The sequence below is a fragment of the Syngnathus typhle genome, linkage group LG12, assembly GCF_033458585.1.
Source record: "Syngnathus typhle isolate RoL2023-S1 ecotype Sweden linkage group LG12, RoL_Styp_1.0, whole genome shotgun sequence".
NCBI lineage: Eukaryota > Metazoa > Chordata > Actinopteri > Syngnathiformes > Syngnathidae > Syngnathus > Syngnathus typhle.
The window spans coordinates 7,663,609-7,687,399 of record NC_083749.1 but is presented as its reverse complement, the minus strand read 5'-3'; the positions used below and the strand labels follow the sequence as shown (position 1 = coordinate 7,687,399).

The following is a 23,791-nucleotide window of genomic DNA, read 5'->3' as shown; positions in this document are numbered from 1 at the left end:
TCAATTCCCACTATGATCCCAAGTAAAACTATGTTTGTGCATCTACTCTTGTTTGCAGCTCATGCTTTTAGTTATGAAATACATTCATTTGCATCATCGTTGAAGAGAAAATGTCCTCTACATTTCTTTCCTGGTTGTAACTGGCAGCCATATTGAATGACCTCAGCGTCCAGACTTGCGCACGTGTGTGTCCGTGAGACCGCAGCCGTGCACCTGCAGCATAAAAGAGCCGTGATGGTTGTTAAAGAAAATATGTGTGGCTAAATTCCAACTCCACCGTGACAGAGGCTTTCCAAGAGCAAGCTGGAGGCCTCTGCTGGGATGCTTTGTGTTATTTTTGGGATGCAGCGCGTGGAAAAGGGGAGGGGTCAGGAGAGGCGGCTTGCACGGCTGCCGTCTCGCTCTTTCTCCCATCTTGTCCCGAAAAAAAATCTCACTTTGATTTTCTTCCTTCTGTGCTGTTTTATCTTCCCGCTCATCACTCCTTGTCTTATTCATTCGGAATACGTTGCCTCCCATCCATCTTTTTTCTACTCTCTTTCCTCCTCCTTATTTTGCTCCTCCATTTCCTGTCCCGGCTCTTTTTTAATTTCATTTATTTCAACGTTGTCACCCGTGCCACCCGCCTATTTCTACAGGACGGGTCTGTTCACCCCTGACCTGGCTTTTGAGGCAATAGTGAAAAAGCAGATCCAAAAACTGAAGGAGCCCACACTGAAGTGTATAGACATGGTTGTGAGCGAGCTCACCCTCACCATACGAAAGTGTAGTCAAAAGGTAAAAATAATTATTTTTTTTGTAAAGTATGCCGGTGGGGGCAGACCGATGGCTGGGCTTACTTATTTTCATTATTGACTTTAAGAGACATTTTATTTTACTATTTAAAATGAGTGTGTGATGGTCTACAGGAAGGCTGTAGAGAGTTTCACACCCCTGGTCTACAGTATTTACAGGAATAATGGCCAAAAATATGAGTGATGTAAAATGAATTCTGAATAAAATGCATAAATAACACCAAAAAGCTAATGTGCGTAATATTAACTTGGTGTGAAGTTGCAAGGACAGGCATTGGGTTTGTACATTTTTCTAGTTCTTGCCCAGGTTACAATCATTTAAAGAATGGCATAACAGCTTATTCTGTGCAGCCAAACAGCAAAATAAATGCCTTTAAATAAATCAGGTATTAAATTAATTGACAAAGACCAAAACAAAGCCCAATTTTGCCATAAATATTGTTATTTTTATAAAAGTAAAATGTAGTTTCATTTGTTTAAAAAAAAAAAAAAACCTTTATTTTATTTCATGAACAAAAATGTTTCTTTATTTTTCGTTAACTATAAAAACTTTGTCTCTTAAAAATAATGTGCCCAACTCCCTTCACTTGTGGGCTTTGTTGATGTGGATTTCAATATTTAGATGCTTGACCAAAGCCCGTCAAACTCGTAGCTTATTCAACGTATCATTAGCATGCTCAAGAGTAATTTTAGCAACTTTAGCTGTGTCCACTCTCTATTTGTCGTTATAAAAAATGCCAATAACCTTCTGTTTTGTGGTAATATCAGGATTATGTGCCATTTGCATTTAGCCTTGTCAATTTTGGAAATATTAAACGGTGGTTGCACTGAAATTTAAAAAGCTAGTAGGATGCTCGATTTTTTTGTGTTATTAATTGAATTTATCCCCAACTGCCAGCCGTAATCGGTCTCTCCTTACTCAAGACTTTACCTATTTAATACATACTTGATAGTTTAGTACCTTTATTTCAATTTAATCTGCATGTTAGGTCATTTTATTTCATATCTGACTTCACCATGCTAAATCTTTCCATTTCACTCTCCTTGTCTCTGTGTTTGTCCGTATATATATATATATATATTTTTTTTTTATTAACTTTAAGTTGCGTGACTGATCACGAAGTTCCATTCATTGATTAACTGACGCCCTTCCACCATAGTGATTTTATGTTTGTTTTTACCAGCTTTGATTTGACTTCCATCCTGTCGTCTTGCCCAAACGAGAGCGTGACCTCCTTTGGATTTCTCCTCTCTGTCACGCTGTTATTTTGATTTCCAGAAATTTACTGTGTTTAAAGATAGACTGTATTATGATATACAGTACTCGGGAAAATCCACAAAGGGGTCAGTTTGAAGTCGTCCTCAGTTCCCCTTCCCTCAGTCCCCTCCTTCTTGCCCCTTTTGCTTTGCACATTTTGCATCCCTGCATGCGGCCTTGCTCGTGACATTGAAACCAAATTGCTCGGCACTTCAAGTGACACAAAACAATTTGTCACTTTTCATGTTGCAATGCATCCTAAGTGATTCGCTGATTTGACATCATAATACTCTTTTTGCTCACCAAGTTGCCTTCCAAACAAAAGAGACACTAGATATAAAATGTGTTAAAAATATGAATGATACACATAAGGCAGAATTTATATTATTCAAAGAGCATCCTTATTTATTGTGCAAATGAAAAGTTTGCAGATTTTCACTCAGATGAGTTAATGCTTAGTAAAACAGTTTGGATCAGCACCAAATTAGAAATGAAATTCATCGCTAAGATTCAGTGTGAAGGAATGTTATAGATTTCAGTGTATGAATGCCACAAACATTTACGTGTGTTGCTTTGTGAGCACCAAACGAGAAAGTCACGACTTGGAAGGTGAAAAAGACAACTGATCATTCCCGATCAATACTTCAAGATGCATTGTGACATGCAAATAAAAAGGAAATTTGTCACACACACCCCCCCCCCCCTTTTTTCTGTGTGTGTGTGTTTGTGTGTGTGTGTGTGTGTGCGTGTCGTTGTGGCTTTGCAATGAGCTCATGGAAAAAGCCCCTCAGTGTGCTGGGAAAGAGACGCTCTTCTGCCAGGAACATTGTTGAGCCTGCATTTGCGTGGCAATATCACAGACTTTTGCACTATTCCTTTGTTGGTCTCTAATTTTGTAAAAGAAAAGAAACTTCTGGATTCACATCAAATAATCCAAATGTTGGACCTGAGTAGCGCTGAGTCTGCGATAAACCTTTCTCTGAACCCAGAACACTTTTTTGTGCATTATTTTTATTGTGCACGTAGTGGAACTGTGTGTTTCGGTTCAGTGAGAGAAGTAATGTAAGTGGTTTGTGTACGTGTACATGCGTCCGACCCACTGCGCCGTGTGCTTGTAGCTGGCCCAGTACCCGATGCTGAGAGAAGAGATGGAGAGAATTGTCACGCAGCACATCAGAGACAGAGAGAGTCACACCAAACACCAGGTAACATAAGAGAAAGGTGCAATTAATCATATTCTTGACACTTATTATTCATTTAAATAAATTATAAAGTTTGTTTGAAAATAAAATAGCTGCTCCAGTTGCTTTTAATGATAAATCATGTTTACGGATTTTATCACCTTCCCAGGTTAAGAATCTATGTATGTATGAAACCCTAATTTCTCAATCTTAACAGAAAAACACAATAACAAAAAGGTTTTAATGTTCACATTTTGTTTTATTTTCTCATTTAATTACTTTGATTGATTATTTGTTTTTTTTATTATTTTTTCTTATATTTCATTCTTAAATTTGTCAGATTTTTTTTTTATTCATTTTGCTGTATATATTTTTTGACTGAAATTCCTATTACTTACCTGACATATATTGTATTATATAATTATATATTATTCTTATTATGATGACGATTATCATTATGAAAACCCGATGTGGAAGATTTTAAATCAGCAGAAAAATATCCCTTTCTGATTAGAAATGTGTTGAATTATGTATTATATTATTGTATTTCATTTATCTTATGAGATATTTATTAAATGTAGTTTCCCTAAAAAATACAACGAAATACATTTTATATACTGTAATACATTTTTCCGTTAGAAAAATACAATATAATTCTGCCCAAAATGTATTGTAAAGCATCATTTTGCAAAGGTGAGCTGAACGATGCTCGTTCGTCAGGTGCTCCTGCTGATCGAAATCGAGTTGTCCTACATGAACACCAACCATGAGGACTTCATCGGCTTTGCCAAGTGAGTCATGGATTTTGTGCCCTCTCTTTGTACTCGTGCTTGCATGCTAATGTTTGTGTGTTTTGTGCAGTGCCCAGCAGAGGATCAACCAGATGAACAAGAAGAAGGCGGCTGGGAATCAGGTGATAATACTGTCCACCATGTTGTTGTTTTTTAACGTCTCTTTAGGCTCTTATCACCCTGACAACAATAAAACTATTCAAGTTTGTGCAGTATTTGCAATTGCTTGCGCAGATCACAATGCTACGGTGATAATTCTGCTTCTGACTCGCATCCTGAAGGATTTTACAACTTTGTGCGCTCTTTCTCGGAATTTCTTCTGCTCTTCTGAGCTCTCCGATTGTCTTGTATTTTCTTCCATGTGATTTCCTCTTGTGTGTTGCCTCTCCTCTTCTATCTGTGGCTTGTGCACTGCTTCAGGATGAGATCATGGTGAGTAGCGACTTTGCACGTCTGAATGAATTTATATGAAAATGAATATGTCTTTGCAAAAGGTGATGTGTGCAAAATACGCTATGGGCTACCAATAGTTGGGCTGGTGACTGTGGTGGAAAACTCTCGGCTGCTTCCTCTTCCCTGATTATTAACATTATTTTGCTCACACATTTCTATCACACGATGATCACTATGCTAAAACCTGCTTATAAATTACACGAAGAAAACTACCACGCAACTATCCCCCACCCTCTTCCTGAACAGTGGCTCCCATCTCCTGTCAGTTTGACAGTCGTCATAGCAACCACCCAGGTTGGGGTGCGGGAAGGGCAAAGGTTAGAGGTGCAGTAAACAGAGTGGTGATCTGTGCTTCCTGTTTACACGTGGATGTAGTTGGCCCTTAAAGACCCTCGACTGCTTCTGTTCTCCATCTTAGCGTGACTTTCTACTCCATCCTCATACTAGATGGGAAATCATTTGTCTTTTGGCCTTGTGTAAGTAAACATTTCAAAGTGTTCAGTGGTCAAGAGATGTGCATTTTTTTAAAGCCACAGTGGAAGGAACCTTTAAGGCCGTTCCAGAACACTTCAGGACCTTCAGCGATTTATATGGCTTTCCAAACAATTTTCCCACAGGAAATATTGCCAGTAGAAATTCATTTCAGCGTCAAGCTGTCGCCACCGTTAAACTGTTATAAACACTATGGGCAATGATTTAACATTTGGAAAGGCTTAGGAAGATTTTTTTATTTTTTATTCTTAAATATTCAATTTGATCACACTAGGGTAAAAAGAAGTAATCTACCTTAAGATGCAATTTACGTCTCGTGTGGATGCTTTGATTCTCAAACGCAAAAGAGAAATAAAACACAAATCTGCAAATTTGCGAATGCTGAATTGTGAATAAGCAGGGGTTCGCTGCAAACATTTACGTACTTGAATCATTTGGCTGATCTTGTATTTCTTTTGGTTATATGCTCATCATTTTTGCACATAAAGAATGAAACATATTCCTGCATCTGACTGCATGTTCTGAAAAGGGCATTTGGACAAATATCCCCCCCGTCTCATCCCCGCTAATGCTTGCTGTCCCAGCAGCTCGCTATGACATGCAGGCTTTTTGACCACCAATGCACACTGTATGTATAGCAAATATATGTACTTGGCCGCTTTCATGAATAGCCCTCGTTGGCTTCGAATTGTAACATTCTCTCCACATTCTCATCCAGCCGGAGAGAGGAGTTAACGATCGGTTCAAGGTAAATGAAGTCGCACTTCACGTACCGTGTGTGTTTTCAATAGATACTATTGTTGTGCCGCAGATGTAGTGAGAATATAGATACCTTTATGGGTCAGTTTATTAGGGACACGAGAGATCCATCCAAAACGATAATAGTTCGCAGGCTTGTAATATACAATACAGAGAGGTTTCTTGCTGGTGTACCTAACGTTGCGGCTGGTGAGTGTCAGTGTGATGTCACTTCTTGTGTATCGCCAATCGTGTTTCATGTCCTGTCTGTACATTGCCCAGGTGATCCGAAAGGGGTGGCTGACCATTAACAACATTAGCATCATGAAAGGTGGAGCCAAGGAGTACTGGTTTGTCCTCACTGCAGAGTCGCTGTCCTGGTACAAGGATGACGAGGTGTGTTTCACTCTCTCACACAATTAGAAAGATTTAGAAAGAATATTTGAGAAAAGAAAAAAAAAGCATTAACATATAAAGACAAAAAGCTCCAAATTAATCAAAATATAATTATTTTTTCAATTGTTATTATTTACATGTACATTGCAATACATCCATAACATAATCTTTGTCAGTTTCTTGATAATGTTCTCAATATTCTGGAGGTGATATAAAGTTTTACAACTTCATCGAAATTAATATTTTACTAATTACCGCCTCATCATTCATCACCTGAAGATAGATTCGTTTATGGATAGGTAGGAAGGTCGGTCGAATAATATTTGATTCATCTCGTAAAGGAAATAAAATAAATGCGCGGTCGTTTTCACCCAAACCTGAACCAAGAGGAACAATTTCTGTTACTTTAATTTCTTCCTTCTTTTCCACTTTGTGCTCCAAAAGTTCATTCCAGCTCCTCTCAGTTGCTTTTTTTAAGTCAAGTTCAGCGGTTTTTGAGTACGTTTGAGCCAACACATTTTGGTACCGGGCGAACTGGTCAAAGAAAGGTCCCATGATGCTTAGTGGAACTTTTCGGAGCGAGCCACGCAGTCTCACTGTCTCCAGTATGTAACCGCTCATATGTTTGCATGTGTGTGTTGTTGTGTGTGTGTGTGCGTGTGTATGTGTGTGTGTGACGGAGAGCGCAGGAATGAGAGAGAGAGAGAGAGAGAGAGAGAGAGAGAGAGAGAGAGAGAGAGAGAGAGAGAGAGAGAGAGAGAGAGAGAGAGAGAGAGAGAGAGAGAGAGAGAGAGAGAGACGACCGTTTTCAAAGAGTCAGGACCCCCCAACATGTCAGACACCAAAAGCTGGCATCCACATGTGCATACCAAAGCCCCCAGCCCCCCAACCCCTGCTCCTTTTGCCCTGCCCTGATCCAAATTGCACACACACACACACGCATACACACACACACGTACACGCACACACACACACACACACACACACACACACACACACACACACACACACACAGATAATCTGCTTCTAATAAACATACTTCATTTCAAAGAGAGTGCACAATGCAAGCGGACTTGTTGGGCAGGACGTGAGGGTGGGAGATTCTGTCTTTTGTTAGCCGGGTACCGTACACGTAACTAGGACCATGTGGGAGGGCGAAAGGTTGATGCGGACACGATACTTTTCATCCTTTTTTCCTCAGCTTCGTATAAATTGTACATTAACTCCCTGTGTATTTATCTAATTAAACTTGGAGGTTGGTGCAGGCCTCATGTTACCATGTGTCAAATCTCAGTACCAAGGACGAAGGATACCATTGATCAGAATCCGAGCACCTTTTTTCTATCAAGACATTTCATTATTTGCAAATATTATAGTTCTAAATTTACAAAGGCGCCCACAGAAAAGGGAACACACTGTAGGGCCGGTATTTCTATTCATAACAATAAAGAACATTCGAGATGGAAGTGTTTTCAGTTACAAACACGTAATGGAAACAAATAAATTCACAAGTCATTTCATAATTCATGGCTGCTGTACTGCCATCGAGTCCTCTGTCTGCCGTCCCTCCCAAATTTAAAGGGGCCATTCTTTACTACATTGTGGGCCAAATCAAATCCTTTCATGGCCCATGTATGGCACACGAGCAGCAGGTTGCGCACCCCAGGCCTATACAATCACACAATGCTCCTCCTTAGTGGTGCTTGCCCATTACAGTTAGATACGCAAAAAGCACAACACAAATGCTTGTGGGGTAGAGTTACAATGCAACGCACACAAACACTCATACAGAAAATAAACACTAGTTACTATTTAAAAAATAAACCTTTTATTAGTTGGCCTCTTGTCATGGGGAAAACCCTTGCTGTAAGTCTGGCATGGCAGTACACACTAACCAAAACATCCTGGCACTGCTTTTTGGCTTGGATGTTGTTATTTCTATGTGTGTGTGTGTGTGTGTATGTGCGCGTGTGTACATGTGATTCACAGCCTCCTAGTCTATATTACCACAGGACATGCCGATTCTTTGAATCAGACATCTTGATGTAGAGGGAGATGCGAGGACAAGAAAAAAAGAAAAGATAGCTGGAAACAAAAGAGAAATGAGCATAAAAGAACCACATGACGATGATTTTCTAGACTTCCAGCACGAGTGGTATTCATTTGTTCGTATTAATACTTTGGACGTAAATGAGTGCAAAACTCTATTGTCCTGATGTGGAAATTTTTTTTTTTTTTTTTAGCGTAAACAATCAGTTAGTAGCTGATGGTTTTTTTTGTACTGAAGAATTAAGAAGCAAGGAAGTGTTGAAAGTAGCATGACAATTTCAAAAGTAGTTTGGACATCCTGCAAACTGTTCTGGCCTCTACTTTAAATTATTTGCCTCACCCCCAGATGGATACCTCCATTCCGCCTATTCAAGACTTTTAGAATTATGGGCACTGATGAATTATATTGCTAATCAAAAAAGCAGCACCTATGAAGCCCTTCAACAGAGGCACAAAGCCCCCGACAACTTAGCTCCAAGCATCACAGGGAGAAGATTTTCTTTGTACAATAATCAATTTCATTTCATTTAAAACTCTAGTGGGATTTCACATTTTTTTAATATAGATGACCGCAACCATTCAAAAGTCTGGTGTCACTTGGAAAAGTCCTTGACTTATAATAATAATAATAATAAGAATGATAATATGAATAATAATAATTATTATTATTTATTATTATAAACACTCCTTTTGTTTTAGAAATTTTTAGAAACGTTTTGAGTGAACCCTATACTTTTTAGTTGTGTATATTTTTTAAAATATTGTCATCATTCATTCGTGTGGAAAATTCAGTGAATGTGCTGATATTGATATTCCCCCCCAAAACACAGTCATTGAAAAACATGCTTATTAGTCATAAAACAAAAGAAAAAAGAAAATTATCTCGTGGTTGAGCTTGGGGTTTTTCACGTTATTTATTAGTTTTTAAAATTGATGCATAAAAAATATTAGCTGCGTAGGTATTCATTTGCAATCTTTTCTTTTTTTCCCCTTTTTTGCAGTGACATGCTAGTAAGCTTTTTTCCCCCGTCGGACTGCGTGTGCATGCGTGCGTTTGCGTGAGTGTGTGTGTGTGTGTGTCTGGGCTTCCCTGATGCTGCTGAAAGGCCGCCAAAAAGCCAGACTTACCAAGTGATCCCAGCAGTAAACATCTTAAGGGAGAGAGGGTGGGCTTACATCACACTCACATGCCTTCTCAAAAGTGTGTGTGTGCATGTGTGTGTGTGCGTGCACACGCACGCCTGGGCTTTAAATGGAAACAGGCCTGGTGGTTTGTGGTTTCTGATGCCGCTCCGAGGCGGGACGCCGTGTTTGCATTGTTGTTGTGTCTTTTAAGAGCGAACTCAAAACGCTGTGTAAAGGTCAAGTGTACCCCCAACCCCCATTCGGGGTAAACATGGTAACAAGGGGGAAATCTAACTAAAAATGAGGTCACCCACAAACAACCGCGGACAATCTATCTCGTTTTTTGGGGGGTGAGTTCTATTTAGAGGCTTTTAAAAATAAGAATAAGTGAATGAGACAATGACAGACTGAGCGTGCTAAACATTTTTGTGTGCTCTCTGCACATAACGTAGTCATTTGAGGTGGAGACATAATTGTATGTGTTGGTCACTGTGGGTTTGTCTATTCATATACTGCATGGGTGAGCCTTTCCTGACTACCATCCTCACCTAAATTTAAATATACTTTTTGTTTTTTAACCCTTTAGGGACCATATTGGTTCACATGGACCATTCTTAAATAACATCCATCTGCGGAATTATTTGATTATTACCGTAAAACACGGAAAACATATGCTCCTTTATAATAGTTAGAATACGATCCGAATGAAAATAAATTCTAAAAACAATTATAATATATATATATATATATATATAAATCATATATATATGCACCATTATAATAGTTAGAATATGATCCTACAAATAATTATACATTTTAAAAACAATTATAATCTATGAAATAATTATCATTTTTAATATTAATATAGTTATAATGCAACACATTTTATATTTAATTTTTAAGGAAGTTGCTTTTGGTGTCTCAAAGTATTGTACCTATCACAAATGTTAAAATAATAGGAGCATGAAATTTTATTCAAATGACAATTATAAGGGCTTGATATACTTGATGTGTTAGATTCATGGACTGTTAAAAAAAAAATCAAATAACGGTTACGAATGGGAAGGATCTTTATTTCATTTTTTTTTTTTACAAGTTAAACATAATGCTCAGGTGACATCAACAGCACCATATCTGGGTCAGTTTCTTTAAGGATCTTGTGGTCTAGTCAGAACAACTCAAATTGATTCACTCGCTTCTGAAGTCGGGCTGGGGATGCTTCCCAAGTGTTGATTCTGGTCTCGTGCTTCCCCGGGCCAGCCTAACCAATGTGCAGACTACTGTACAACCACTACTTCCTGAACAGGTAGTCTGAACACTGGGCGGGCGGGCCGGGCTTGAAGGATGCTGGATTGTTTTTATTTGGAAGATTTTTCCTGGAAGAAAAAAAAAAAGTGGAGCGCATGCTTTTGCTCACCCGGGTCCATGAGGGGTACATTTCGAAGAGGGGGGAAGGAGAAGGAGGAGGAGAGGTGAGACGGAGGTGATAGCCACTGATTGGCAGATTTCACGACGTTCCCTCCCCAGCATCCCGCTGTGCGGCGCATTCCAGACATCTGTGGAGAGGAAACACGTTGAAAGCTCGTCTATTTCTGTCACATTCACAAAAAGTCTGCAGGAAAATTTCCAACTACTAGACAAACGTCCCAAAATTCTCCTCTTCATCTAAATATAATTACCTGTAGCATCTCTTCTTCACACCTTTAGGTCCCTTTTTTTTTTCTTGGCTCCTCATCTTCCACATCGACATGAATAGGAAATGGTTAAGCCTCGAATGGAAAACTTTCCCCATTGTTTGCCTTCCTAAATAAATAAAAAAGGCACTCCACTGCGTCCACCTTGCTGGAGGCTTGACGTGGCAGAGGACTGACCACCAACAAGTTTCCCCTCCAGGAGACAGAAGGAGGAAAATGGGCGAGCGGGAGAAAGAGAGGAGATAGGGAGAGAGAAAGAGGAGGAGCTCCCATTTCATTCCCCCCACCCTCCCATTCTCTAACCCTTTCGACTTCCTCTGCACCCTCCCTCTGATTTGTCTTAACCACCCCCTTAACCCTCCCCTTTTTAGCCCTCGCCGCCTCCCTCGCTGGCTTCCAGGGAGAAAGTGGAAGTTCAAAGATGAACAGGAAGTGAGCGCCATTCATTCTGTCGTAAAACTTTTCGATCATCCCGTAGCGTCCCTCCATCGAGTCTACTCTATCTGTGCATGATCAATGATGATTTTCGGTGGATGAGGTGGTGTGGATGGGAGCAAAGGCCCCGGGTAGGAACGTCTGCGTTTTGTTGGCAAGCATGCCGGGGGTGGAGGAGAAGGAGGAGGCCTTGTAATAACTCCAGATGTGCGGCCCTGCGGTCTCCATCGCACTCTGGCTCCCTCTGTTTTTGCTTCTAAAGCTGATTTCCTCTTGCTGTCAGGGCTGAATAAAGAAGCCTTTATGCAGGCCCTCGTTACACACATGTGCGTGAAGAAAGGGGGTAGGGGGGTAACGTATAGGGGCTAAATCAGAACCAGAACAAATGAATGTGCACATACTACAGTACAGCGCAAAAGTCTTTGATTCTCTTGTTGTAGCAACACGATAACCATCGCGTACAGTTTGACCCTGGCGTGCCTTTGTACACCAGCACAATGGATTTCCACTCAAAGAATTAAGTGTGAAAAACAAATATTGGTCATTCACATAAATATGGAGTCTTTCTTTGTGATTCCTGAATTGTGTCTTCAGTGCTTTATTGGGTTTAGGTCAGGACACTGACTATGACATTGCAGAATATTCTCTTTACATTCCAAGTCTTGAGTTGCTTTCCTAGTGAGTCTGACTTATCCATTCAACCTATCCACTGAATTAATCAGACAGATTTGATTGGGTTTCTATCAAATGCTAATCAGCTAGGGAAATGTTTTTGTTTGACACATGATATGGCTTGGATTGGAGCATGCCAAAATTCTGATACATACTGAACATAGTTTCATTTCTGCGAATAATCTAATTAGCCCAAAAAGAAAGTTCTAATTTGCCTCGCTAACTTTCATTGTGAACTGCCGGCAGACGGGGGTAACCGGCGCTATGTTTCCAGGTGTGTGCGCTTGCTCATGTTTGTCTGCGTGCATGTGCAGAGGTGGTGGCCAAGTACGTGTGTTTGTTTTAGCTTTGGTTTCTGAGCTCGGACCTGAGCTCCAAATCAAAGCAGGCACGCTCCCATGAGAGGCCAGTCGGCAGTACAGCCAGGGAAGTAGGGATGTGGAATGAGACAGAATGTGCTGAAGAAAAAAAAAAAAGAGGTTGAAGTGATTTCAAGCTAAGAGCATGCACAAAAATAAAACTTGTGCTTCAACACCAAGCAGATCGAGTGCTTTCTTAATGTGTAGATTGTTTTGAACGTTCATTTTATTTATAAAGTCTGGCCCAATAATTTTGAAAAATCTCAATCGTGCCTGATCATATATTGTGGTTTTTGGGCGAGGGGTGGTTTTGTTAGACTGATGAGTCACATAGCTAACGATTGAATATTTTTCCTTGTGTAAATTATGAGACCAATGCAGCACATTTTTTTGCTGGTACAAAGACCTCAGAGAAACAAAGACTGGCAGACTTGAATACAAACAGAGCCAACTAGAATGGAGAGGAAACCACCTAATTCTATTCTACTCACAATTATGTCTATTATGCGGGGACTAGATTTACTTTGTTTCCTGTTAGTGCTCGTTCTGATTTTTGTAGTGTTACGTTCTGGCTTTTTTTTTTTTCTCTGAGAGAATTTGCTTTGCGTTTGGATGTGTGTGAAAAAAACATGGTTGGGATTAGACAGAGGCCTCAGAAGTACTGACTCACTGTATAACAAAGACAATTTTAACATTTAGAAACCAAAATGGTGGTATCCCCCTCTTCTTATGTCGGTAATTGTTGTAACCCACGGCCGTGTCCTTAATGAACCATCCCCTGTTTTTCCAAACTAAAGTAGCCCCAAGGTTGCTTTGCCGACCTTCTGCAGAAGTAAACGCAGCACGAGTAATTAAGTGATTAGCAATTAGCTTCTAAACAGGAAGTCGTCACCTCGCTGCCAGCCCGAATACGATGAATGAATGTATCATTGTCAGTGGTGTTATGCATAATTTAAAAAAAAAACTTCTTTCGACAATAGCTTTTGAGTTATTGTAAAACTGCATAACCAGAACAAACCTTAGCTAATTGAAAATTAACATTCATTGTTCTCTTGCAAGGCAGAAATTGTGTTGACGGCAGTGTTACCAAAGCATGTGACTAAACTATTTCTTCTACATTTGGCGTTTTCGTTTCTGCTGCTACCCAGTAAGAAAAACAGAATTATTTTCATGGTGGACAGCTTTGATTAGGCTTTTAATCGAGACGAATGGGCTCCCTCTCATTATCAGATATGACTCGATTATAAACGATGTGCTAGAAATCCCACCACCCTCGTCGTTAAGATAACGGCAGTGTATTTTTAACACGAGGTTCACGAAGCTCATCCCGATCGTATATCACTCGGCCTAACCGATTAAAAATCTTGACGTGTGGCCTTCCTTAAAAAAAAAAAAAAAAAAGTCTGGATGACGACTGCACATGTTTTGGTGCTTCCTTGGTGATTGCGGCTTTTCACTTGGGTCAGATTCTTTCGTAGAAAAAAATGGCAGCTTTTCTTTGAAATTGCGACAGATGTGCTTGTCAAAAAAACATCTACTTGCCTCACATAGAGTCGTGAAGCTGTGTACAGACGCAACTCAATATGCAACGGCAATGGCGGACGAGCGACGGGAGGGAGAGGAGGTGAAGAGGAGGCTTGTGAAAATTGCCGCTGGCTGCCACCCAGGGCCCAGTCTTTGTGCTAATGACGGGTTAGAAGCGATGTTATTGCTCCCAGATGCCCTGCGGCTTCTCCATAACCCCTTTGATGCCCGACTCAAGTCACTAGAACTTCTATCACACTCACATCCCCGGGTAGACAAGAAACCATCATTGCGCTTCTTTTAGGCTTGCTCCCCTCGAACCATGCTGAATTGGTAAATGTGTCTGTGCATGGCCAACCTTTCAATAGTTTTTTACTTTTATTCAACATGGTGAACTTCCTCTGGCGTTTCATAATGAGCACGCTATTACTCACTAACCAAACAAAAGAATGGAAAGTACTTTGCACTCGCGCAACAGCTCCAAACGCCGTAGGCGGCTTTTTTTTATGGCTTCGTGTGTGATGGTCCGCCTGAGTGTGACTCAAACAAGCGTCACTATGGAAGTCACTGATGCCGCCTCTCACTGGGAAGGAGCCTCACTGACAAAAACACTCATCAACTTGCTTCCTTTTATAAAGCATCTTTTTTAGTGTATCTCCAAATTTTGCAGGTTATTTCCTTTGACACTATAAAAAACAGAAAAAAAACTTAGTTTTGTGTATTAAAACAAAACTGAAAACCTCAAAATATAAACACAATTTTTAAAATATACTTTTTATCTAGAAAAACTACAAAAAAAATTTTAAGGACCAGCTTGTAATAATAATGCTAAAGGACCTATATAATAATCCTAACTCTAAATGTTAAAATTTCTTTCCATAAACCTAAAAAAAATCATCCAAATGAAATCAGGTACTGCGTAATATTTTTGCTGTATAGTACTGATGATTGCCAATCGCATATGATAACGTGACACCAAAATGTCCCCTGGGCACCACATAACTCTGCCCCTGATCTTGGGGTGGATTGTTAGTTTGTCCAAAGACAGGTAGATTTTTCAGGGAAATACACCCACTTAAGGGAATTATTCTCTAAAAGCATAGATAAGACGCATCAAATCAGCAAAGCCTCGTTGAACTTGATAAAGCATTTGCTAATCCGGAGACAGGAAGCCTTCAAGGTGGCTGAGATGATCGCCAGACGAGTCCCATCAGGATCGTCTTTCGCCTCCTACTCGTCCTCCTCTCACTTCGGTAGATCAGGGATCACCAAAAAATACGGAAGCCAACGACCACGAATCATCTCAACCACGCAGCTCCGAATATTAGATGTAGCAAGAGTGCTCGGACAAGAAACCTCCGTTGCCACATCAGCTTGAGGCTTATTTACCTCCAGATGGCTGACTTGGAACGAAGCATGGGTAGAAAAAGCACATTTTTGGCAAGGTGACCTCAAAGCGCTCCAATGTGAATCCCTCAATGGCCTTAATTGCTTGAAGGTGGAATTTCGCCATTTCAGATGAGTCAGGCGATTTGCGCCTTTGTCAAACAAATACTGCTGCTGCCCCTCAATTTTCTTCTGGCCTGCGCTCAAATCTGCATTTTTGTATTCTGCACACACATGCACACAAGAAGTCATATCCAGTATCGTTCAGGAAATCTAATTACGCTCTGAAGTTTTCTATATGCTGCTTACCTTGGCTGGAATTTATCGCAGCAGATGGCAAAATGCTCAATTCGAGGCTTCACACAAAAGTTGGTTTTGAAAGGTTTCACAAATATTTGCGAACGAAATTGTCTGCAAATGCTTGTTTGTCTAAATCTGAATTACTGTAGCTGCAATCCCCTAGCTTGGTGACCATTTTTTTAAAATGAATGCTATAGAAGAAGTCAACTAAAAATTAATTTTAATAAAGCAATACAAACAAAAATGCGTAGGCACAACTGTGACATACCTTTTTTTTTCATTGGCCAATGGGGCAGTGCTAACGGAGCCCCACAAATTCTACCCAGCAACAAGCAAAAAAAAAAGAAAGCTTTGTCAGCAATTTGTTGCAACAACATTTCTGCATATAAAATTTAGTTCATAGCTTCCTATAAGCTCCCTTTGTTCCAGTTTAACTTATTCCAACTTGCACGGAAAGGGACTCCATTCACCTCCTGCTGCACTGCTGCCGTCTGTGTTTAATAGCCACAAGAGAGGAAAATGTATGAATCATTCCCAGAGAGAGGGAGAAACCAGAGTAACAAGACAAAGCAAGAAATTCTGAAGTCTACACATGATTTAAGTCGGCATTCTGCGGCCTGGGGGGCTACTGGCTACTAAATTTTTATACAGACACCTGGTGGGTGCACTGATGCTTTTACGTGTGTGCTTATGTGTTTTACATATATTTAGGAATTGCAGACTGCACAGGTTTTCAATGCTTTGATGAAGGGCACGCACACACACACACAGATTTCCTTGAAGACACACACTAGTTTGGGCAGGGCAGGCTGTGGTTAGCTGGCCAGATGGCTTTAAGCTTAGTTACAGACTACCAATGTGTGTCTATGTGTTTTTATAGAAACTTGCTCAACCCGGACTTATTTTTAGATATGCTCTCTGTTCATAATTAAGCATTAAAAAATGTGCGCATGTACACTCTGATTTAATGTGTATGTAAGAGAGGAAATGAAAACTTTAATGTTCCCCGATTGGACGCATGCATGTCGTATGCTGAGTGCACATTGAGGAGGGCACATTCTTCCTCTCTCTCACTCTCTCTCTTTGTGTGTACGGTATGTGTTTCTCATTTGTCGCTGGCCTTCGTTTTACTCCCCTCCGCCGTAATCAAAACCACAGACCTGAGTGCACAACTTTCCCATCCGTCTCATGTGTTTTTTTCTCTCCCTTTTTTTAACGTGCTGTTAAATTTAACATGTAAGATTTATTCTTGATACCCCACAAGGTTCTCCATTTTCTTTTAGTTCCTATACTGCACTTACACTGTACATTTAATGCAAATTATGTCATTTCATAGTAGGGCTGCAATAATCGGTTATGTCAATAATCGAGTAAGCTGTTGATTATTTTGTCATTTTATCCGAGGATCAGATTACGAAACAAATTTTAATTTCCATACCGATATGTAAAAAAAAGCAAATTAACAGTGCAAGAACATAAATTAAGATTCAGTTACTAGTTTGGAACATGTCAGAAGAAAAAGGGCAAAAATGTCAATATTCATTTTTTTTAATTGTTTGTTTGCTTGTATGGTGTACTGCGGAAATTTGAGAATATTTACTGGTGAAAGGCTAGAATTCTGAGGATTTGCACAATTTTAAATAAAATGAGGTCTCAAAAACGATGAATCTATTATTAATTGTTATTCACTAATTATGAAATCACTTAATTAATAAATCGTTCCAGCTCATAAAAATAACAAAAATATCGTACATATAAACAAAAATATCATCAAATTCATGTCACAATATCAGTTCAACTATTGCGTCCAAAAAATGTGTCTCTCTTTGTCTCCCCCTGCAGGAGAAGGAGAAAAAGTACATGCTGCAGGTGGACAACTTGAGGCTGCGGGATGTCGAGAAAGGCTTCATGTCTAGCAAGCACATTTTTGCCCTATTCAACACCGAGCAAAGGTTTAACTCCAGCTATTTAATAATGTTAATGTTGTTGTCAAAGAAATATCGTAATTGTTGTATTCTGCATTCCTCAAAAAGACTTCTAATTTTTGTGCAATGCTTGAAGAGCAGACATTGTATCTGTAAAGCTGAAGTGTGTGATGTTAATGCTTTCCATGTGTAAACTGCAGAAATGTGTACAAGGACTACCGGCAGCTGGAGTTGGCCTGCGAGAGTCAGGAAGACGTGGACGCGTGGAAGGCCTCGTTCTTGCGAGCCGGCGTGTACCCTGAACGTGTCACGGTAACACACTAGCACAGCATTTAGCATGAGCCCGTCACTGGTTTATTTGGAGTCTGTTTTGTCAATTGTATTTCGTCTCTCATGTTTCCTTTTTGTCTTTTTTCAATATCTGTTTTCCTCATCGCTTGTAGGAAAAGGAAGGAAAGGTATGTGCCTCTAGTTAACATCTTGATTCTTCACTCTTTGCCGCATTATTTTTTAGTCATTGTACGTGACTTACCGTATTTTCCGGACTATAAGGCCCACCGGACTATAAGGCGCACCTTCAATGAAGGGCCCATTTTAAAACTTTGTCCTTATATAAGTCGCACGGGACTATAAGGCGCACCATTAATGCATCATGTCAGATTTTTAATCCAAATCAAATCATTCTCCATTTTATCTTTTCTATTTCAACTTCAGACGCAACAAATTACTTGATAATCACAACATAATGATCCATAGTCTTTTGGATTCATGATTCATAGTCTTCAGCGAGCCACTTATGATTGATTTCATGACACAATGCTTGGGGCCAGTTTAAATTTAGGAATTTGGTCCATATATAAAGCGCACCGGACTATAAGGCACACTGTCGGCTTTTGAGAAAATCCTAGGTTTTTAGGTGCGCCTTAGAGTCCAGAAAATACGGTAGTTTTTTTTTTTTTTTTTTTTTTTGTCATGTTATCCTCGCTATAATGCAGTGAAATGTGGACTTGATAATAAATTGCAATTACACTGCTATCAGATCTTACATGAAACTGTTATTAGTTATTTTTGTCATCATTAGGGATGCTCAGTACAACGTTTTTTCAGACCGATACAAGTACAGGTGTTTCTTTCCCCGCTTTTTCTGTACAGAGCGACACGGGTGACGAAAACGGCTCTGACAGTTTCATGAACAGCATGGACCCCCAGCTGGAGCGTCAGGTGGAGACCATCCGCAACCTGGTCGACTCCTACATGGCCATCGTCAACAAAACAGTCCGCGACCTGATGCCCAAGACCATCATGCACCTTATGATTAATAACGTGAGATCTTCATCTCCGGAGCTCGGGGAAAATCTTTTTGAAGCACACTGTTAACGTTCTGTTTTGCTATCCAGTGTAAAGAGTTCATAAATGCTGAGCTGCTGGCCCAGTTGTACTCGTGCGGTGACCAGAACACACTGATGGAGGAATCTCAGGAGCAGGCGCAGCACCGTGACGAAATGCTGAGGATGTACCACGCCCTGCGAGAGGCACTCCTCATCATTGGTGACATCAGCACGACCACCATCACCACAGCTATGCCGCCACCTGTGGACGACTCGTGGCTACAGGTCCAGCGGAGTGGCTCTGGAGGAAGGTGAGGGATAAACTCAAAGCTAACCAGAAGTCTGATTTGGATGGGATAGGGTTTGGGTTCCTTGACTCTGAACAGGAAGACAAATGTACGGATCGCTGCACTGTCTTCGTTGTCGTCTCCTTCCTCCAGGTCTCCAGCCACTAGTCCGACTCCAAATCGCAGGGCGCCCCCAGCTCGTCCTGGTTCCCGTGGGCCTCCTCCTGCCGGGGGACCCCCAGTCCCGTCCCGCCCTGGGGCTTCTCCAGACCCTTACAGCGGGCCACCACCCACAGTGCCCTCTCGCCCAAACCGTGCACCCCCGAGTGTGCCCAGGTGAGTTAAAACCAAAGTCTTTCCATTTCTCTGTCCTCTTGAGAATTTAGTTGGATGTCATACCAAAAAAAATAATCAACTTATGCGCTTTGATAGTAAGATACTAAGTAATTCATTATAAAAACCTGATATGGAATTTTAGCTACCGAGCAGACACTGAAATCAGGATAATAATTGATTTGCTCCTTTTCCTGCCAGACTGAATGGTCTCATGTTAGCCATGGCCAAAAGACTCTGAATCATAAAACTGATATTGTCGTACCCCTGTACAGGAACAGGAGAGAAACAAACAATTTCAAAGACAACGCGATAAGAGTTTTGGGACAAGTTACTTCATAAACATGAATTTTAAAACAAAATCACGCTTTTGTGCTAGGTACCAAATATGGATATTTTAAGTGTGGTTGTGTTTTCCCATTCTTACTCGTGAATACATATAGAATGTTCAGCGTTGTTAATTTATTTAACAATAATCATAATTTAATAATTCCTACATTTTCCCACTAAATTCTCATGAGGACTCCTAAAGTATTGTTGTTAAGATGTTGGTGTGGATCCTCTTGTGTTGCTAAGGGGCATGTGAAGACACCCGGACGGGGGCGTACAGGAGGTAAATAAAAACAGAGGAGTAGTTGTTGGTCCGACATAGAAACAGAGCAACTAGTGTAAGCAGCTTCCTTGTCTATAGACTGTCGTCCCACTCACAAGCAGTATCCTCATGGTCAAATCTGTGCGTTCAAAGCATGCCAGGAATGATGGATGAGGAATAATTTGAAATCCTTTCTGTTTTTCCACTATGCCTGTCCCATTTGTTAACGTCTCGCTATGTAACTTCTTGTTTCTCTCTCTTTCATCATTTTCTTTCTTTCTTTCTTTCTTTCTTTCTTTCTTTCTTTCTTTCTTTCTTTCTTTCTTTCTTTCTTTCTTTCTTTCTTTCTTTCTTTCTTTCTTTCTTTCTTTCTTTCTTTCTTTCTTTCTTTCTTTCTTTCTTTCTTTCTTTCTTTCTTTCTTTCTTTCTTTCTTTCTTTCTTTCTTTCTTTCTTTCTTTCCCTCCACATGCTTACTGCCACACGACCATGCTTCTTTCCACAGAATCACTATCACTGACCAATGAGGACTAACTTTTTTCCGGTATGTGGTGTTGTCTGCCATTTTCATCGTCAGCATCGACCACGGCTGCCTTCCTTGTTCCTCCTCTTCTTCCTCTCTCTTCATTTTCTGTTTTTTTCTTTACTCATTTTTTTTGGTTCTCTTTTCAGAGTGCTGCATGGGAATACACGTACACACACAATCGAAAACATTTATTGTGTGACTTTTCAGCATTAACCCAAATACAAACCCCACCTACCCCCCCTTCAAGTCAACTGTTAACCTCCATTTTGTTGATGTTTTGTGTCATTGTCATGTGCGGAGATGTTCCATGACTCGATCTCCACCAATCCCTATGAGCAACCATTTTGGAAAAGCTGACAGAAAATTCCCTTACATAATGCAGATTTAGTCTGTGCTTACCAATATGAGGTACTTAAGTTTATAGCTTTGTGTTAATCTTTGTTTGCGCAATGAAAAAACATCCAGTGTTGGTTTTGTGTTACAAACAGCGCAACGACTGATGAATGCTGTTAATCATAATAATAAAAAATTAAAATATACTTGTTTAAATTATTTAGCCTATCTTAGTCGACTGATTTAGTTTATTTTTTTATTTTTTATACCCGTATAAAACGTTATATGAGGTTTTACACAATGTCACGCTATATTTGGCCACTAACTATTTTAATCATTAGCATTTACAGTATGTGCTTTTTGTGCAGTAGGGAACTGGAATCAAAGTAATTTTATTTACACGTTACATTTTGGCCAGTAATTTCCTTCGTCTTTAAGACGTGCTAAGCTTTGCTAACAAGCTGTTACCACTAGCAGTGAAGACTATAAGTGAGGGTTACCAATGGTTGTTGTGTGTAACCCACAGTTCCTCCCTGAGATGTTGTGTTTTATTACGCATGTTTTCAACATAAGGTGGCGCTCTAACAAGTCCAAATGACCAAATATTTAGTACACCGATATGTCAATTCCCCTCCGCCCTCTTTGTGTGTCCCCCAACAGTCGGAGACCCCCACCTTCACCGACCCACTAGACCTCCAAGCTCCTTCCTCCTACCCTTCTTCTGTCTCTCCTCTTTGGGCCGACGACATTACCTTCTTGTCTTCTGCGGTGGTGGCTCCATCTTCTTGCTCCTACTTCCATCCCTCAAACAGTACCACCTGTCAACAATGCACAAATTCCTAGACTTACCTGTTGCATGGCCCACTATAACACACAGATCCCCATTAAAATAATGTGAATATATTATAGACTGTGTATGACATTGTCATGCACACATAAAGCCAAGTTAGCCTCTGTATCGTAAAACTAAAATCAAGCAAAACTACTCACTGACCTGACGGAACGCTAAGTGATCTTTCGTACATACCTGCTGCATGACCCACATTATCAAACAGGCTCCATTGAAATGAACTGTGAATATATTATACAGTGTGTATGACAGGGGTGGCATTTTTCTTTAGCAAACAAGTTGTCATACTTGCATAACAACAATTATAACTCACCAGACTGATGAAGGGAAATCTCAGATGGAATAGGGATGGGATAAGAAACGTTTATAAGCAAGCCATTTTACCCATTATGCAGTTGTATGCTAATTAGGTTAGCATCGGTTTGGTATAAAAATAATTTGTGTAGTACTAGTAAGTCTTGTGGGCAGATCACTTTCCATAAATCACTATAAGGGCCATTTCTGGTTCCATGGTTATCATCACACTTTTCCTGTGGGCCATCACTGGTACTAATACATAGAAAAGGCCAAAGAAAAAAGCAAAACAAACAATTTTCTCTTGTAGATAATGGTTTGCTGGAGTCACACATGATGTTGGCTTGAACTCTGTTGTAGGAATGGATGACCATTACTATGACATCATCTTTGCATGACATCCTCTGACCATATATGGTTGTCTGACATGCTCTCTTCTTGATCTGCACAGCAGGCCAACAAAGGGGCGCTGTTCGAACTCTAGAAGACACCTCACACCCCTTCTTTTTCCATCACTCTTCATCCATCATCTACCACTCACTCAGTCCATATTTCTTGCACAGAAGCTATGCAATGCAGGAAGTCCCTCCTCTCTCCCTCCCCCCTATTTCAAAGCACCATTTATGATCCTCGGGTGAACAAATGAAACTGTTACCTTGTTAAGGCGGGATATTAATAAAAAGTGCAATATGGTAGCATGTTTCTGTGCTGGGACCCACCTGTATAACCCCTCTTTAATTAATTGGTTTGTTTTGATTTTCTAACATTTTTAAAACAAAAATGATCATCTGTCCTTTTTTTCTTTTTCTCCTTTTTTGTTGGCAGTGGTCACGGGGGTGATTGAGAGGATACGTTCCATGTACACGATTCTCCATCTGTTTGCTTTACTGTCAATTGTGCTGTGCCGTATTTTTGGAGCCCTTCAAACCGGTGATGTCATCAGTCAATCAATAAGCCCATCCACCCCTATCCTCTTCCAACACTTGTGCATCTCACAGCTGCAAAAGCATGCATGGGACATATCTTTACTGTTATTCTGTATATATGTGTTGTGCATCTTACTGTTTAAAAGCAGAGTAAAAAAAAATAAAAATCTGACCGGTTCCCATTTTAGACCAGGAACCCTCAGTTTGGGCAACCTGCTTTAAGAACTTGTGCAATGTATGGAGTTTATATGTATTTAATTTAAAAACATATTGCGGTGAAGTGTGTATATGGATTTTGGCGAGATGTTTGATACCGTGGTGTAGCAGAAAGATGTTGTTGTTTTATTTCCCTCTCATTCCTGCGCCTTTGCAACAAGGGCAGGGCAATGTACTGTTACTGTTACTGTGGATGCAACCATGACCGCACCCTGCAGGACTGCTGTGACACTGTTCACATACGTATATAAATAAACTGCAGTGTACTGACAAGTGATTCAGTGTCCTGTTTTGTTGTTGTTGCAAGTGAGTACTACAGGCTACTAATACTAGAATTTATTACTGCTAGTAGATTGACTAATGCATGGGTGATTCCAGAGTTGGAGGACATTTCCACAATAATAATGTCATGTTCTTAGTTTAGTTTTGGACTTTGGTTTTTTTCCCTCGTCAGAGTTATGTTTTGTTTTCCTTTTCTTTGTGTGTCTTTTTAGATCAGGGGTGTCAACCTCATTTTTTTCACAGGCCACATTGTA

General features: G+C 40.2%; 1 protein-coding gene and 1 long non-coding RNA gene across 10 annotated transcripts in view; one reads left to right on the top strand and one right to left on the bottom strand.

Annotated features, from left to right (window-relative positions):
- Positions 1-23,532, top strand: part of dnm1a (dynamin 1a) — a 33,251-nt gene extending 9,719 nt beyond the window's left edge. Inside the window, exons 11-24 of one of the 9 annotated variants that reach the window (XM_061293195.1) lie at positions 3,171-3,257; positions 3,954-4,024; positions 4,095-4,146; positions 4,445-4,456; positions 5,688-5,717; positions 5,990-6,103; positions 17,490-17,599; positions 17,773-17,884; positions 18,016-18,030; positions 18,725-18,895; positions 18,970-19,211; positions 19,341-19,523; positions 20,097-20,133; positions 22,939-23,532. In XM_061293195.1, the coding sequence (XP_061149179.1) occupies positions 3,171-3,257; positions 3,954-4,024; positions 4,095-4,146; positions 4,445-4,456; positions 5,688-5,717; positions 5,990-6,103; positions 17,490-17,599; positions 17,773-17,884; positions 18,016-18,030; positions 18,725-18,895; positions 18,970-19,211; positions 19,341-19,523; positions 20,097-20,106 (1,209 nt within the window). In that variant the 3' untranslated portion in view covers positions 20,107-20,133; positions 22,939-23,532. Of the gene's footprint in view, positions 1-3,170; positions 3,258-3,953; positions 4,025-4,094; positions 4,147-4,444; positions 4,457-5,687; positions 5,718-5,989; positions 6,104-17,489; positions 17,600-17,772; positions 17,885-18,015; positions 18,031-18,724; positions 18,896-18,969; positions 19,212-19,340; positions 19,524-20,096; positions 20,134-21,629 lie in introns of all 9 variants that reach the window. The other 8 variants (XM_061293194.1, XM_061293193.1, XM_061293192.1 and 5 more) reach the window with 8 other exon arrangements.
- On the bottom strand, positions 10,330-11,281 carry LOC133163379 (uncharacterized). Its single transcript, XR_009716377.1, has 2 exons — positions 10,957-11,281; positions 10,330-10,833 (listed from the first exon to the last, which is right to left on the bottom strand). It is a non-coding gene; the product is annotated as an uncharacterized LOC133163379 (long non-coding RNA).
- Positions 23,533-23,791: the final 259 nt, after the last annotated feature.